Source organism: Clytia hemisphaerica, unplaced genomic scaffold (genome assembly GCF_902728285.1).
Source record: "Clytia hemisphaerica strain Z4C2 unplaced genomic scaffold, Clytia hemisphaerica genome assembly, whole genome shotgun sequence".
Lineage (NCBI taxonomy): Eukaryota > Metazoa > Cnidaria > Hydrozoa > Leptothecata > Clytiidae > Clytia > Clytia hemisphaerica.
The window spans coordinates 318,849-335,981 of NW_027104412.1; the positions used below are offsets into that span (position 1 = coordinate 318,849).

Sequence of the window (17,133 nt, forward strand, 5' to 3'; positions counted from 1 at the left end):
AGCACAGGGAATAGACCCTACTAAACTAGGGTACTAAGTAGGGTACACAGCGCTAAGTTGTAAACATGTAAATTTTAACTTTTAAGAGTAATAGTTGTTTGTTTTGAAGCTTCTCTTAATACGCTGCTTCCAATTATTTGATACAAAAATATTGATATCTACAAAAATGAAAAAAATTGAAAGCAAAACAAAATTACATTGTTAAGTTATGCTTAAATAAAATAAGGTAATAAAAATTTAAAGTTATTACATTAAAAGTTGATGGTAAGTTCATATTTGAACAAGGACATAAGGCATGCCTAGATGACTGAGTTATCGCCGCGGGTTGGAGTTGGAGCATCTAATTTTCCTAATTTTCATATATTATGCACTTTATGCTTAATAGCGCAAGCATCCCTAACAGTTATAAAAAACCTCTTTTTTTCAAGGAAAATGCTTTTAGAACTTTGTGTAGATAGATCTTAAATTCCTCCTAAGAAAGTCGGTCAAGAAATGTACAGACGTAAGTGAGAGTCAAAGATTACATAGGATTCAGCTCCTTTGGAGGTCTTACTGGCTATGGAATCGTATACGCAATTTCAGTCCCTCTAAGAAACAAAAAGTTAAAAATCGGTCTAATTACTGTACAAATAATTTTAGCGATAAAAAAAGGGTAAAATAGATGGTGTGTATAATGCGGTCATTTTGGAATTCTTTATTTTTTGTCCTTCTTTTTCTTCAATGTTTTTTCACGTTCTTTCTTGGGCGGTGGGGCGGAGTTCATCGCTTTCACCGCTTTGTAACGCCTGTAAAATAAGAAAAATGATCGTGTTTTATTAACTTTAGAATTGTAAAGAGCACATCCAAAAATTAATTCTGCTTTACAATTAGATTAAGTCCAAAGAAACAAAATATCTAATCGGGTATAATGTATGGTGGCAGAAGAGAGAAGGATGTTTGAAAACATTGCTTCTGACAGTGCTTCTATAATATTTATCTATAGCCTTAAAAAAGGGAAATATTATACTCAACCCACCTGAACCCACTACCAATAAGAAAAACTTTACGAAAGAATGCAAAGTCGAAAGCATAAAACTTACTCTTCATAGCCATCTTTGCCAGTGGTCCTCAAGTAGGTCAACACGTGTGAAGTTCCAAGAACCAATTGGTCGGCAATCTCCTTTATCCAAGGGTTGTTATCTGCACGTAACATGTGTTTAGGGCTAACCAAATCAAGATATCCTAAAGTTAAAGAGAGAAAACAACAACAATTAGTTTGATAAACATTAACATATAATACAGCTTTTTTGTGCCAACCATTTACTTTTCTTTGATTGTACAAACTGATAAGCCCTGAATAAGCAGTCCAGTCTTGAAATCTTTTTGGGTTTGATTGGATTAATGAGAATACACATGAACGAATACAATAATATCAGTGGCACTACTTTTCTGGTACAACTGTTCAAGACCACAAATTTAACAGAAGTCCAAGCTGGAATTTTGAGCAATTTAGACTTTCCCTCCAGCTTGAAGATGGAGGAAGGGAGAATACTTTAGTTAGACATGTTATTTGTGTAATCAAAAAAAATCGAGACCAGTTATACCCAAGGACATAAGGTTTTCCCCCTGGGCACTAGGATTTACCAAACAAGGTTTTACCACTAAGCATAAGGATATACCCTGGACACAAAAATTTCACTGTATTTACCCCTGAATACAAAGATTCACTCCTGGACACGAGTATTTACCCCAAAACACACTGGTTTAATGTCCGTTTTATTAATATCATAAACTAAAACTCAATTTTTATATTTTTGATAGAGAAAAGAAAAGGTTTCCACTTGAAAGAAGTTAACGACTATCCAAATGAAAAGTTCAATGGTTATACCAACATACTCAATGATTTCGTCCCCTGAACAAGAATTTAATGAATTTACCCAGTTCAGGTGGAAGGACTTGTAATCGATTGTTTTGAATATGAAGTTCTCTTAGTTTGGTCAACTCTCCAATTTCTTTGGGAATGGAAATCAAATCGTTGTCTCGGACCACCAACTGTAAAAATAATGGTTTCAAAAAACATCATTGATTATATATGAAAATAAATTTCATTTTAACCAAGAATTTCAGTGTCATCATTTAAACGTATTGATGATGGAGATGTTGTTACAACAGCCTCGATCGTGTTGCTGTTTGACATTTCAACAATGACCGCCAACACATTTTTTTTAACTTTCTTTCACTGTGGAGAACTACTTACCACTTGTAAATTCACCAAATTTTTGATTTCTGGTGGAAGGACTTCGAATTCGTTGTCACCAAGATACAAAGCACGGAGAGGTGCTAAGAAAATAAAAAAAACAATTGTTTTCAAAATGTGACACGTCTTCTGCTCTTTTGTATTATTTTGTTTTTCATTGGCCTAGTGGTTTATATGAAAGTTTTCTGGATAAATTAACACAATGAGTTAGGACGGTTTTTAAAGTCATACACTAATTCATCCTATTATATTAACTTGCATACTTAAACAATTATTACTTAGTTTCCATATGAATTCCAAGTGCTCAAAAGAAAACTGAGGTCCTCGGTCTACCAGGGTCTACAAATAACACCAGACGACTCTGAAGGAATTATTAATCTTGTCAAATTAAGAGAAACAGAATATCAGCTTGAAAATCGATTCAAATGAAACTGTATTGATCTCATACTGAGTAAAAGTTACCTAAGTAAAAGAAGTTTCCAGGGAAGGATCTGTCAGTTAGATTATTGTAAGTTAAATCTAATACTTCCAACGTTGGGCAAGCACCAAAACCTTTTGGTAATTCCTGTAATTTGTTGATTCTGAAAAAATTTAAGATCAATATTAAAAGATATTGTCAGAAAGTTTAAAAGTATTTTTTTAACACAAGGAAGACGTATCAGTTTAGATATTGGAAAGCAACGACAATAATTCTGAGAAAATGCAATGGTAATAAAACAAAATTTGTTTCTCAATTCTATCTATAGTTACTTACCCACAGTTCAAAAATCTCAATTTTGGTAGATTGCATATCGTCAGTGGAAGAGTCTGAAAAAGGGAGGAGAGAGAATTTATGTTATCAATAAAAATTATATTCAGGTATGTTATCTATTCCTGCCTATAAAAATACATACTGTGGCTCATGGCTTATGTTAAGTATATGTCACAAAATTAATGAGTGCATAAACAACACAAGAGTACTCAGTATCATTATTTATAATTTAAGGTCGAAAGTACCACACATCTCTCACATCAGTATTTCTGCATTACAGCCTTCTTCAAGACACATTCTCTATCGTTGATGGATAGAGAAATGAAAAATATTGACTGTTTGTTTTCTGTAATAACAAATTCATACACACCTCTAGGTCATTATTGAATAAATTCAAATTTTCCAAACTTGCAAGATTGGCGACTGCATCTGGTAATTCTGAAAATAATAACGAAATTTGATTATTTTAGAATGACATTGGACTGAAGAAGAGATAAGAAATTATTGCAAAAAGTAAATAACAATATAATGTCAGGGATTAGTTTTGGTGATTTTATTTTTCATACGTTGAGCGATGTCCGTCTTGATAAGAAAAAGTAAAACAATTAAAACTTACTTGTAATTCTATTGTGACTCAGAGTTAATGTTGTAATACTTCTCATATTCACTAAAATGGAGAAAAATGGTTTTAGAAAAGCTGGAAAAACTAGTATCGGTCTAAATTATTTTGGCTGTTAGGTCATATAAAAAGGCTTGGTTGAACTTATTCCTTTATTGAACCTCAATTTTGAAAGGATTGGCAAAATCTTTTCCAGCTGACCATGTTTTTGCAAAAAATAAAAAAATAAAATAAATTCTCAGATTGAAAAAGTCTACCATCATAAATCTAAATTCTAAACTAATTTTCCTAAGCACTTTGGGTCACACAAAAAGGTTAGAATAATAATGAAAAAGACTTACATAGATATGGTACATCAGCAATATTTGTTATTCCCTTATCAACAAGGTCAATTTCCTCCAGTCCCCGATTCCGGGATTCCTCCATTACTTTTTTGACAGACTTTGACATCTTGGCTTGATTTGATCTTTACAAATTAGCCTTTACGTAAATCTTTTATTTTTATCTATTCTAAAATTGGCATCAAAATATACTTTGCTTGTTAACATTAACTTTCATAAACATTTAATTTTCAGCAGCGAAAATTGAGATTTCATGAAAAGAATCTGTGACGTATATTTCTATCAAATCAAATCATGTAGAACGGTGAAGAGAATAGTGCTCAATAACAAGTAGAGCTAAACCCATTTAATATATTTCTCTTCAAAAATTAAAAACAACCACGGTTTCATGCACAAGGCAATCATCAGATGTGGATAAATCAGTGTTGCAACTAGCTTTTGAAAACATGGACGGAAATCTTGAAGAAAACTTTGAATTAGTGAGTCATTTCACCAAAAACCCTCTTAATGACAAGACGGATTTGTTTCTCAACTGGACGGATTTCCGTCTACAGACGGAAAAGTTGCAACACTGATAACTATGGGGAAATACGGTTTCATGCACAAAGCGAGCATCAGATGTGGATAAAAATTATTTTGTACAAATAAATTCTACTTGTAGAAATTGAAATACCTAGTCCCTGGGGAAATATCTATAAAAGCACTAGAACATAATAGAAGAGTAATTGCAATGTGCATGATTAAAAAGTTGAAAAGATAAAAAGATAAAATGTTTCAAAATGTTAATTGTCCGGAGTGACTGTACTTGAAGTTTTTCAGTAAAATCTTGTCAAAAATGACAACATTCAGCTAGAAATTTTGAGCTTTTTAAGCCATATCAGCCATTTCTAAAGTTAATCAGATCAGAGAAATGAATCTACAGACATATGCTCTTCAAGCTCATTCAGATGGTACTATCAGTCTTTAAACTGGATTACATTACACTGGAGGTCCTAAATCTGAAACCTGTTCCTTAACCTTACTTAGGCAATTACTTTTTTATTTTCTGGTTTACGGACATTATAAGGAAAAGTTTCAGACAGGAGGATGAAAAAAATAAAAATAAAATTGATGTTTTAAATTTTTTTTATTTCCTTTTTAAAAATCTGAAATCGGAAGAAATAATAAAATAAAATTAATTATGAAATTTCCTAAAGTATAGATTTTTTAGATTTAAAGAGAAAAGAATAAAGTGGAAGATGTTGTTATAGATAGAGTCTATGGATAAAAAACACTAAAAATAAACTGAAACATATAAATGTACACATAAAGATTGATATGTGTATATGTCAGACTGACATAGGTTCCCATTTAGGGTTCCCACTTAGGTTCCTCCATCCCACTTTTCTGGTATGCCTATTTTTATATCTACTCTGGAATTTTAACAATCACATAAACCATAAAGGACTTTAAATGAAAGTGATTACAAAAGAAAGAAAAAAAATGAAGAAAATCCATTGTGTACACAAAGAGTTATATAATTTAGTTTGTTTTTTGTGGATAGGGAAATTCCATGGGGAAGTTCCCTGACATTAAGGGAATGATCGAAGTATCCTTACATTGGCAGAATAGGGCACAGCTGTGCTAGATCATTTAACACCCTCTCTCTTTCTCTTCTTTTCTTTTGTTTTCCTGTTTAATAAGTATAGGTTTTTTTATTTATTTGAAGGTCGGAGGAGAAAAAGTAAATAAAAGTTTTTGAAATCTCTATTTTTTTTTTATTTCATTTTGGCAAAAATAACGTGGGTGGATCCGTAAACCAATAAATAAAAAAGTACCGGGTGACCCAAGAAAAAGTTCAGACGTTTCCCAACATCTTGAGGCCGAACAAATGTCCCAAAGTGCTTGGAGTTTTGATATTTAGAAAGTAGATATCCTAACTTAAAATTTGAGCTATCACTTTTTAAATATGACCAAGTTGTTCTCTACTTATGAGCTTTTAAAGTCAAAATTCACTTTTCGGTAAGTGTAAAAAACACGTAAAAAGAGGTATTAAATTTATGCAATCAATTAGAAAATCACTTAAAAATTGACTTATCTAACGAGTTTTATGACATTAATAATTAAAAAAAACACCTTTAAATGTAATTTTTTTTTAAAACAAGACTAGTTTTTATAAAAATTGGCGCTTTTGTAGATTTTTCAGATTCTTTTCAAAAACTGTATATCAAAAACGTCTAAAAATACCAAATTTGATACCCCCTTTTTTACGTGTTTTTTACACTTTCCGAAAAGTGAATTTTGACTTTAAAAGCTCATAAGTAGAGAACAAACTGGTCAAATTTAAAAAGTGATAGCTCAAATTTTAAGTTAGGATATCTACTTTCTAAATATCTAAACTCCAAGCACTTTGGGACATTTGTTCGGCCTCAAGACGTCGAGAAACGTCTGAACTTTTTCGTGGGTCACCCGGTATTTGCCTTATGAGAAGATAAAACAAAAACCCATATATGTATGGGAAGCATCCATGATCCTGCCATACAACCAGCAAAAACTAAATGAAACTTGTAAACTCAAGTTTCTTACCATTTTCCATAAAAAACAACAGAAAACATTACTACTTTCCCAAAGCCGGAGATCAAACCAAACAAAACAAATAATTTTCCACAATGAGGGCGCTGTTTTTTGGATCTATTGTTAAGGTCATCTAAAAAAGTGGACACTCGGGTGAGTTAAGGCAAGTCCAAAACCTGTTTCCTGATTTTCCCACTGGACTGCTTTCCATTGTTACTTAACTTGATTGCATATAGCTCAAAAGAAGCATATTAACGAAATGGTTACAGAAAGTGCTAGGTCAAAAATTTAAAATAAACTGATATCAAGATATAAAATTTGTCGAAAAAACATGTCATAGGTAAGATTCAAAGGACGTCATGAACATGAACATATAAACGACTGGACATCCATCTCCTTTGTCTTTTTAAAGATAACACAGCTAGCTTCGTTGCCGCCTTGTTAAAAGCATAAATGAAACAATAGATTTTGATGATATACCACTTGGGAATACCTTGCTAACAACGTCAAAACTTTGACAAAAGTCTCTGTTGTTCTACTCTTCTCAAGTCTTTTATCTATATCATAACAAAGATAACAGAGGCAAAATCATCATCAGCTTGTCAAAACTCCGACTAATATTTCTAAATTTTGACTTAAAAGTGTCTAATAATTTTAGAGAGTGTCACATCACATTCTAATTTTAATATTCTTATTACACGGGCTCTCAACTTTGGCAAGCTATTTTTTTCAAGTCATAAAAAAAATTATTGGAGTGACAAAAGGGATTCAAAAGTATACACGCAGTTGAAATTCTGTATTTCAGAGTTGAAAATGTTGATAAAATATATTACAAACTTGTAAAAAAATTCAAAAATAATTTTTTTGTACATTATGAGTAATGTTCAAGCTCTATCAATCTTTTTACCTAAATAATTCAAAGAAATAAAATTATGACGGAATATTGTCGGATTTTTCATACCAGTTTTGAAATACAGGCGGCAACGAAGCTCGCTTCAAAGAGACAATATAATAAAAGATAGATGTCCGGTCGTTTATATGTTCATGCTGCCAGTGATCTGCTGCCCCCTTTGTGGATTGGTGTAATTGTGATTTGTTTCAGTTCGTTTGGGGCTATTCCTTTGTCAAGGCTTTTCTTCCAAAGGATGCAAAGGGGAGTGGATAATTCTTCTTTGCATTGTTTTAAGAGAATTGCAGGAAAGCCGTCAGGACCAGGAGCTGCACATTGAGATAACTCATTTACTGCTTTGACAAGATCATTCTCTGTGACTTGGAGGTCTGGGATGTTGTTTACATTGATTTCATTATTTTGGCGTTGTGTTGTATTATCTGGTTTTGGAACACTGAAGACTTTAACATATTGCTTTGATAGGATTTCAGCCATTTCTTTATTCCTTTGTGTCAGTTTACCATTCTCATTCATGAGAGGGCCAATTTTTGTCTTTGTCTTTGATTTCTTTTTTGCATAGGAGAAGAAATACTTTGAATTTTTCTTTATTGAGTTTATTGCAGGTCCTTTTCTGTTTGAAGAAGTTCCTTTGTTATTTTGCCTTTCTTTAATTGTGATGTGCATTTTGTTAGTTGTTTTGTGATTTTCCTTCTCCTTTTTGTGAGTGAACGGTGATATCTATCAATTTTAGACTTTTTCTTGGTATACCCTTGCAGGGTTGCCACAGGTTTGCCAAGTTTAGTTTAGTCTAAAAAGCCATGTTTTTCCAGATTTTTTACCTGAAAATATATCAGAGAATTTCCAGATATTTTGACAAAAAACCCAATATTTTCCCGATTAGTGTAAAACGCAGGTCACAGGTCACAGGTCGCAGGTCACAGCGTCAGTGATGACAGGTTAACTCTAATCAATGTCATTGCAGAGGAAAATGTTTGGAAAACACAAAGAATTATCAAAAACATAATTCTCAAGCATTTTCATCCATATAAAACCATTTCAAACATCAAAATTTAACCATGTGCTTTTATTGATCTTTCGCAGTTTGCGCCGTGTATATTGCAGACCAGAAAATAATTGAAACCATATTATACGTATAAAAGGTATATTACATATTGAAATGTTTGTAATGTTATGCTGGTTATATGATGGTTACATATAATAAAACAAATCGCTTTAAAACTACCTTCTCAGAGAACTCACGAGCTTCTGATTGATGTAATTTTATATCCAGCCATATTGTTATCATCACATTCGGCATGCTGACTATTTAATAATTATTTAGTTTCATCCTTTAAAACCACTCTCTAAGGACCTCACAAGCTTCTGATTTTGTGGCCGTTTTATATCCATTCACACTATTACATCACATTCTGTATTATAAATATTTCGTTTTTTGTCTGTTTCTTGCATCATATTTCCGTTCTGTAATATTTTGTCAAAAAGCATTAAGACATATTATAACTGATAATAATTAGTTCCCTCCTTCTAAACACTCGCTTAGGGTCCTTGCAGCTGGTTTGGTGCCATTTTTCCATCCCACATCCACATCAACATTGTATAATAAATATTTTTCTGCTTTTGTCTTGTTAGGCATCATATTTTATGATTTTGTCATATTTTTGTAAGTAAGTGTACTATGTCAAAATTTTTTATTCTATTCAATTGTCATTTATAATATCTAAATAGCATTGTTACTTTTTTGTATTTAATGCTTATGTATTGATGTTTGTTATGTATATGCTATGATCTTATATTTTTTTTCCGGTCTGCACTTTGTTGACCTGTGACCTGTGACCTGCGACCTGTGACCTGCGTTTTACACTAACCGATTTTTCCAGACATTTTATCCATTAGGAAGGTTTTCAGTCTTTCCTTAACGTCATTTGAAGGGCCAGATTGAGTCTTTTCCAGACAGTATGCCAATTCCAGACTTTCTCGAGGGTATGCAATTCCAGGACGTTTCCAGACTTTCCAGCATTTTCCAGACTTTAACCTAATTCCAGACATTTCTGGCAGACGTGGCAACCCTGTTGGTTGTTCGAGCTGGAATGTGGCTTTCACATTTGTCCAGGCAAATTTGGTTGAATATCTGTAGGATTTCTTGTGGATCATCACTGCTTAGTTTGTCATTCCAGTTAATTTGATTCAGGTCATTTTTCAGCTTTTTCCATTCAATTTCATCTGAGAAAAAATTAAGCGTTGAATTTTGAACGAGGGTTTTGGTTTGTCATCATTTTGTGGAAAAATTCTGAACATTAAGGTTGGGCCGACCCTAAAAGAAAAAAGTTTCCAGTCCAATGGCCGGGTGAAAATTTTTTTTCGTCGCACCCGGCGCATTTTTTTTTAAGAACCAAAGATACAGATGAAAATTTCTCTTAAAACCTTTACTCATGCTCATCCAAAACTGTTCTCGTTTCTATATATCCACTCTTTCAAAAGTTGTTTATTTAGCAGCTTTCTGGACGTTAAAGACAAATAAATGTGTTATGCAAAGATAATTTATTAGAATGAAACGTTAGTGATTCTTAGAAAAAAAAAATACCGACAGCCTTTTTAATTAATGGAACAAATTTCTTTCAGTGAAAGAGAGAAAAAATATAAAGGACAGAATGTGAGGCACACTAAAGCCAGCGAGAGATTTTTTTTCTTCTGATTTTTTTTATTAGAAATCATGAAAACGGACCAAAAAAAATTTTTCCCGGCCGCCCGCATTGACTTTTTCGTCACCTGGTGACCGGAAACGAAAAAATTTTTTAGGGTCGGCCTGGTTGATACCATACAATACTGATGTGATGTACTCTGTACTACTGGTATAACTGTGTAGTCAGGGGGGGGTTCAAGCGTAATCCAGAACATCATCCGTAGTAACTGATTTTGGATGATATTTAGGACCACCCACCCATTCTGACACTTAATCCACACTGGATTTACTGTTTTTCAGTCACAATCTTTTATACCACCCCTAAAAAAGTCCACCGGGGCATTTTGGCCTTGCATTAAGTTTTTAATTGATGTTGGTGAACTTTCTAAGTAATTTCAAGCATTATTTTTTTAAAAAACATGAATGCTATGACAAATAAAATCTAAAGAAAAAATATCTAAATCTAGTATGAACAGGTAAGAAAATAGATCAAACAGCAAAATTAAAAGGCAGTAAGTAACAAATATAGAAAACGTTATTGCATACCTAAAACTAGTGTATATGTATAAGAATTGCGAAGCGATCCAGGCAAGTCACTCGATTCGCAAGTTGCAAGCAAAATATTTTATGGGTCACACACTAGAAATTGCAAGTTAAAAAGATTCATATCCAATTCGTAAATTAAACCCGCGAAAACCCCACAACTGCTCAGGTTCTGGAAGACCGAGCCTCTTTAGAAGACTCAAACATTCGGTGTACAAACTTCAAACGTTTACTTCTACGGATTTGAGGAAAATTATATGTTTTTCAGAATCGTTGTGAAAAAGTTCAATAATCATTTGTCCGCCCGAGCCTTGAGTATTTTTTTTCTAGTTTTTGTTTTCGACTCGTTTTACTCCGATTTCGAACTCTTTGCGTTCAAATTCGAATTTCGAATCTTCTAATTAATTTAATTCGGCCAGATTTCGAACGTGAATAAAAAACATTCGAAAACTTTTTACCTACATAAACACCCCTGTGCCGGGGGGGGGGTTAGGTTTGCGAGGGGGACGGGTATGTCCGAGCCAAAAATCGAAAATCGACCTTGAGAGATAAAAATGGGGATTTTGGACCCTGAGAGACTTTTCCAATTGGTCCATTTTTCCAAATTTCCTTTTCACCAAATTTTGGTCACAAATTTTTGGAAATGTGACCTTTGAAAGAAAATTTTGATTTCGTGATTTGGGACCCTTTCAGAGACTGACTTTTGAATTTGTACCCCTTTGAGAGACTTTTGAAGATTGAGAAAAGGTACCTTATGGCTCGCACATACCGGCCCCATTTTGCTAAGTACCCCCCCCCGGGCCCCTGTGTCATAGACCCGCTGGAAAACTTGGCAAAAATTTTGTCCCGGGAGGGAAAATACCTCTCTAGCCTCTTCAAAAGGTCTTCCTTGCAAAGAGCCAGAGAATCAAAAAAGTTAAACAAACGTTAACATCACTCGTTTATTGAGACAGAGATGTGAAATACAGAGGATTTCAAGACTAGAATTTAATAGAAATAAGTTGACTTATGTAGTTTCAAAATTCAATAAACCTAAAATTAGGAATATTGTCATTACATTGCATCGTAAATTCTGAAAAATTTAACAAAGTTCTAAAATTGTATCTAAACTATTAGCGCTGTAAAATCCTGAGATAAAAATAAAGAAAAACCAAATAAAAAAAACTGAGATATAGAAAAGTATTCTTCAACGATTCTACTAAGTAAAACCTCTAAATTTCGTTGTTACTAAAAGTGGTAACACATGGTAACAGGGGGTAACACTAGGGTAACAGGGGGTAACACATGGGTAACACATGGGTAACAGGGGTAACACTAGGGTAACAGGGGTAACACATGGTAACAGTTTGAAAATGGTGGCTCTGAGGGGTCGGAAATTTGAAAATTGACTTAACCAATGTTGTTGGTGAATACAATGATAGAATGAATGATGCTGGTCAATGCAATGATGGAATCGATGTTGCTGGTGACTGAAATGATGGAATCGATGTTACTGGTGAATGCAATGATGGAATCAATGGTCTGGTGATTGCAATGGTGGAATCAATGGTGCTGGTGAATCCAATGAATGATGGTGACCGAAATGATGGAATCGATGTTGTGGGTGAATGCAAATGGTGTTTACTGGTGAATGCAAGATGGAATCAATGGTGCTGGTGAATGCAATGGTGAATCAATGGGTGCACAGGGCTTAAATGGAATCATGGTGCAGGTGGAAATGGGAATCGATGTTGCTGGTGAATACAATGATGGTGTTACTGGTGAATGTAATGATGGAATCAATGGTGCTGGTGAATGCAATGGTGGAATCAATGGTGCAGAGGGCTTAAATGATGGAATCAATGGTGCAGGTGACTGAAATGATGGAATCGATGTTGCTGGTGAATACAATGATGGTGTTACTGGTGAATGTAATGATGGAATCAATGGTGCTGGTGAATGCAATGGTGGAATCAATGGTCAAGGCTTAAATGATGGACAATGGTCAGGTGACTGAAATGATGGAATCGTTGTGGTGATGTGATGTGTCTGGTGAATGCAATGGTGGAATCAATGGTGCTGGTGAAGCAATGGGAAAAATGATGGCAATGGTGAGGTGACTGGAAATGTGGATGATGTTTTGGTGAATGCCAATGGATGGATGGATCAATGGGTGTGTGGAATCAATGGTGCAATGCTACATGTGCTGGAATCAATGGTGCTGGTAAATGCAATGGTGGAATAAATGGTGCTGGTGAATGCAATGATGGCATCAACGTTACTGGTGAATGCAATGATAGAATTAATGGTGCTAGTTAATACAATAGCCCTGAGGACTGAGGGGTAAAAATATAAAAGCCACGGGTTTTAAAGCTATTGAAAGTTAAATAGGGTTTCATTTTCTATCCGTTTATATCATCTTAGATGTAGGGTAGATCTTTTCAAAAATTAATTGATTTTTCATATCCTGTAGAACAATTTCTTACTAAAATAGCCTAAATTATAGAATTATCATTTTCCTTGTTCTGAAAGTTTTAAACTATTGAGACATATTTTTGATTACTTCGTTTGCATTTAGGGGGAATGTAAATTGCATTCACCAGGACCATTAATTCTACCATTGTATTCACCAGCACTATTGATTGCATCATTGCATTCACCAGCACCATTGATTCCATCATTGCATTCACCAGTAACACCATCATTGCATTCACCAGCAACATCGATTCCATCATTTCAGTCACCTGCACCATTGATTCCATCATTTAAGCCCTCTGCACCATTGATTCCACCATTGCATTCACCAGCACCATTGATTCCATCATTGCATTCACCAGTAACACCATCATTGTATTCACCAGCAACATCGATTCCATCATTTCAGTCACCAGCAACATCGATTCCATCATTTCAGTCACCTGCACCATTGATTCCACCATTGCATTCACCAGCACCATTGATTCCATCATTACATTCACCAGTAACACCATCGTTGTATTCACCAGCAACATCGATTCCATCATTTCAGTCACCTGCACCATTGATTCCACCATTGAATTCACCAGCACCATTGATTCCAGCATTAAATTCACCAGCACCATTGATTCCATCATTGCATTCACCAGTAACACCATCATTGCATTCACCAGCAACATCGATTCCATCATTTCAGTCACCTACACCATTGATTCCAACATGAATTCACCAGCACCATTGATTCCACCATTGCAATCACCAGCACCATTGATTCCATCATTGCATTCACCAGTAACACCATCATTGCATTCACCAGTAACATCGATTCCATCATTTCAGTCACCAGCAACATCGATTCCATCATTACATTGACCAGCATCATTCATTCTATCATTGTATTCACCAACAACATTGGTTAAGTCAATTTTCAAATTTCCGACCCCTCAGAGCCACCATTTTCAAACTGTTACCATGTGTTACCCCTGTTACCCTAGTGTTACCCCTGTTACCCATGTGTTACCCATGTGTTACCCCCTGTTACCCTAGTGTTACCCCCTGTTACCATGTGTTACCACTTTTAGTAACAACGCTAAATTTTACTGGCTGTGATTTTTTTCAAAGTTGGGAAACTCTTAGCTTAAGTTTGCTGTGGAGGCAAGTACTTGACAGTCTTTTACCCTCTTACTCGAGTTGTTGACAAACAGGAGCAAACTCTTCACATAAAAAGTAAAAAATCTGTGACTTTTTTCTCGGCTGTAGCACAGGAATTTAAAACAGTTAAAATGCATCCATAAACATAATGTCATGTTTTGTCGTTGTATTTCGACATTTTACAAGTCATTACCATTAATTACCATTACCAACAATAAAATCTTTTAAAATACAATCACATGTCAATGTTCTATTTCTCTGACCCTGTCTGACCACCAATGCGTATTCCCAGTATTCATAAACAACAAACAACAACCAAAGATCCCACATCATCGAGGGTCGGTCAAGCCAAAATTTCATAAACAACGACAAACAAACATTTCTCCTTCCACTGAATAAGGGGAGGAATAAATTCTTCCAGGTTAGCCATATCCAAAAGTGCAAGATATTTTTGTTCCCATCAATTCAAAATATACAAAAAGTCCAGCACTTCAACATAATACCAAGATTCAATCTAAACCAAAAGGAATGGCTTTCCCACCATATGTATACAGTTCATTTCTTCAGCTTAGATCCTCTTCTTGCAATGAAGCAACAACTCTGTTGAGCCTTGCCTGTTGATGAAAGAATAAAAGTTCCATCTTCTTTCTTCTCATTCCGCAAGTTCAGCTGCTTTCTTCGTTTCTTTTCATCAAGCACCATCTCTTTTCAAAACACCAATTTCTCTTTTCAAAACAATGTTGTTTTTAGTCAACATTCGAATTTGGAAAAGTTCGAAAGCCTTTCGAAAGTCTTTGCTCAAGTCAATGCAATGACTTCTTGAAAAATGAGCGCCATTTGAACGCTTCTTGAACGCTTCCAGCCTGCGCTGATTTTCCAACCTCTTCTTTAGATTTCCTAATTTAAACCTTAATGAGATAAATTATCTAGTACCGGTAACCGCGTGTATTATCTCCGTAGCTTTTAAGAATTGGTATATCTAAACGCACGAGGCGACACTTTTTGAAAAAACGAATTTAACCATCCGTAATTCCAGGTCTCTCCGCCGCGATTCTAGATTTGATCCAAGGAAGGGCGGACGGCTTTCTCAATCATTTCTGCGTTTGAAAGATTGGATATATATAGTAATTTTTCATTTGCGCTCCCCAGCGTAGGTGAGATTTAAAGGTACATATACAAGATAGCAAAACTGCTTCGCTCAAGTATATTCGCTTCGCAAAAAGATTCAAATATCTCATTTTTTAAATCAACATTCAAAGTCAGTTAGATCCAGTTAGATTTTGTGGTTTTAACTAGGCTGCAAACCCAATCTTTAAGTGTTCCCAACGATGTAGAACTTGCTTGGGGTTAGGTGCCCCACTCACCCTATAATTTTTTCAAATTTTAATCGGATTTTTGTTTACAAAAAAAGGGGCGAATGACCCGATTTTATAACAGCTTGAAAATTAGTGAAAACGGAATTTGTAAACAAAGCAGGAGAAAGTTAAAGCAAGACTTTGATGCACTTTGACGTTTTAAAGACAGAAGAAGAGGCAAAAACGAGCATGAATCAGAATAAATGAATTTTACAGAATGACAGAAAATGCAGTTAGTCCACTTTTTTTTCCCAGAATTCTTTCAGAGACCACCCCTTTGGCAGTTAATCCACTCTTGGATTACCTATATTTTTCAAAATTTGAAAATGGACCACCACGGTCAAAACAGGCATAGTGTTTTGGATTAACTGCTTGACCCCCCCTGGTGTAGTCATGAATAAGAAAAGAATAAGAAAAATTCCGCGAAAAATGTCAAAGTTTTTATACTATGCATGCACAGTTAGAAAAAATTAAATATCTCCTATTCTGGAGCTGATTAAGGGATATTTGGAATATACATTAATTGAGTGATTAGAGATTAATCTGAGGATTTATAGAATGCGACTATTAGTATTTGGCTCAAAAATCAAATTTTTCTTCATTATGAGCTAATGTCTATGAAATGGGCTAATTTGCTTATTCTAGGCTAATTAGGTGATATTCCGAGATGATAGGCTAATTTGAAGTTATTCCTGACTGTTTGACAACTAATTTGTTTTGATAACTCCACCAAGTTTATCAATCATACTTCTTCGTTCCTCTTAGAGTGCACAGACACTCGCGTGTGTTCCACTACGGAACTTTTTCATATTTCGATTTAAAAGCCTACTCGGTGTGAAAGAGAAATTGTGTATTTTTTAATACGCCGTTCATTAACTCAAATCAAATGACTTTGGAGGATTGGTGAAATGGTGACCGAATTGCCGTCCCATATTTTGTCAGATAGTCGTCCCAAGTTAGAGCAGTTGACGGTACACATGCGTTTGCGTAGGGTAAAATAGCCAAATGCGAAAATCGATTTTGGCTAAATTTTTTTGAAAAATGACCCTACAAGATTAGAGATTACTTTCAAATAAAAAATATATTGACAATGAATGGGTAAGCTTTCTAGAAATCCAAACATAAATTGCATAGCTTTTACCAAAAAATAGCACTTTAGGATCAGAAACAGTCAAAAACCAGCTTTTTCCAATTTTCTTCGAGTTACAGGAATTAATTCCTTGTTTATTTCGATCTGAAATTTTCAGTAGGGGTGGCCAACATGGTTCCCTTGCTCATATCAGGGGGGCCCGAGACGGGGTAAGATAATTAAAGTTTCTAAATAAAATCTTAATTATCACTTAATTATCACCCAAAAAAGTGCGTTTTTTTGTCCATATCTTTTAAATAGATAGTCCCAGCCTTATCCCTCCTTGAACAGTAAAGCTTCCTGTACCTTTTGTCCTTCAGAAAAACCAAAAATATTGGCCTTAATTGCTTACTTTCAGTGAAAAATAAAGTTCATTTTTTAAACATAACTCTACTTTTCTATGACAGTCT

General features: G+C 34.5%; 1 protein-coding gene across 1 annotated transcript; it reads right to left on the minus strand.

Annotated features, from left to right (window-relative positions):
• Nucleotides 1-604: 604 nt before the first annotated feature.
• Nucleotides 605-4,135, minus strand: LOC136820236 (ras suppressor protein 1-like). Its single transcript, XM_067076428.1, has 9 exons — nt 3,948-4,135; nt 3,604-3,654; nt 3,358-3,425; nt 2,991-3,043; nt 2,699-2,817; nt 2,237-2,319; nt 1,917-2,031; nt 1,080-1,221; nt 605-785 (listed from the first exon to the last, which is right to left on the minus strand). The coding sequence occupies exons 1-9, from the start codon at nt 4,054-4,056 to the stop codon at nt 695-697; spliced, it is 831 nt and encodes a 276-aa protein (XP_066932529.1). The 5' UTR covers nt 4,057-4,135; the 3' UTR covers nt 605-694.
• Between the last annotated feature and the right edge of the window lie 12,998 nt (nt 4,136-17,133).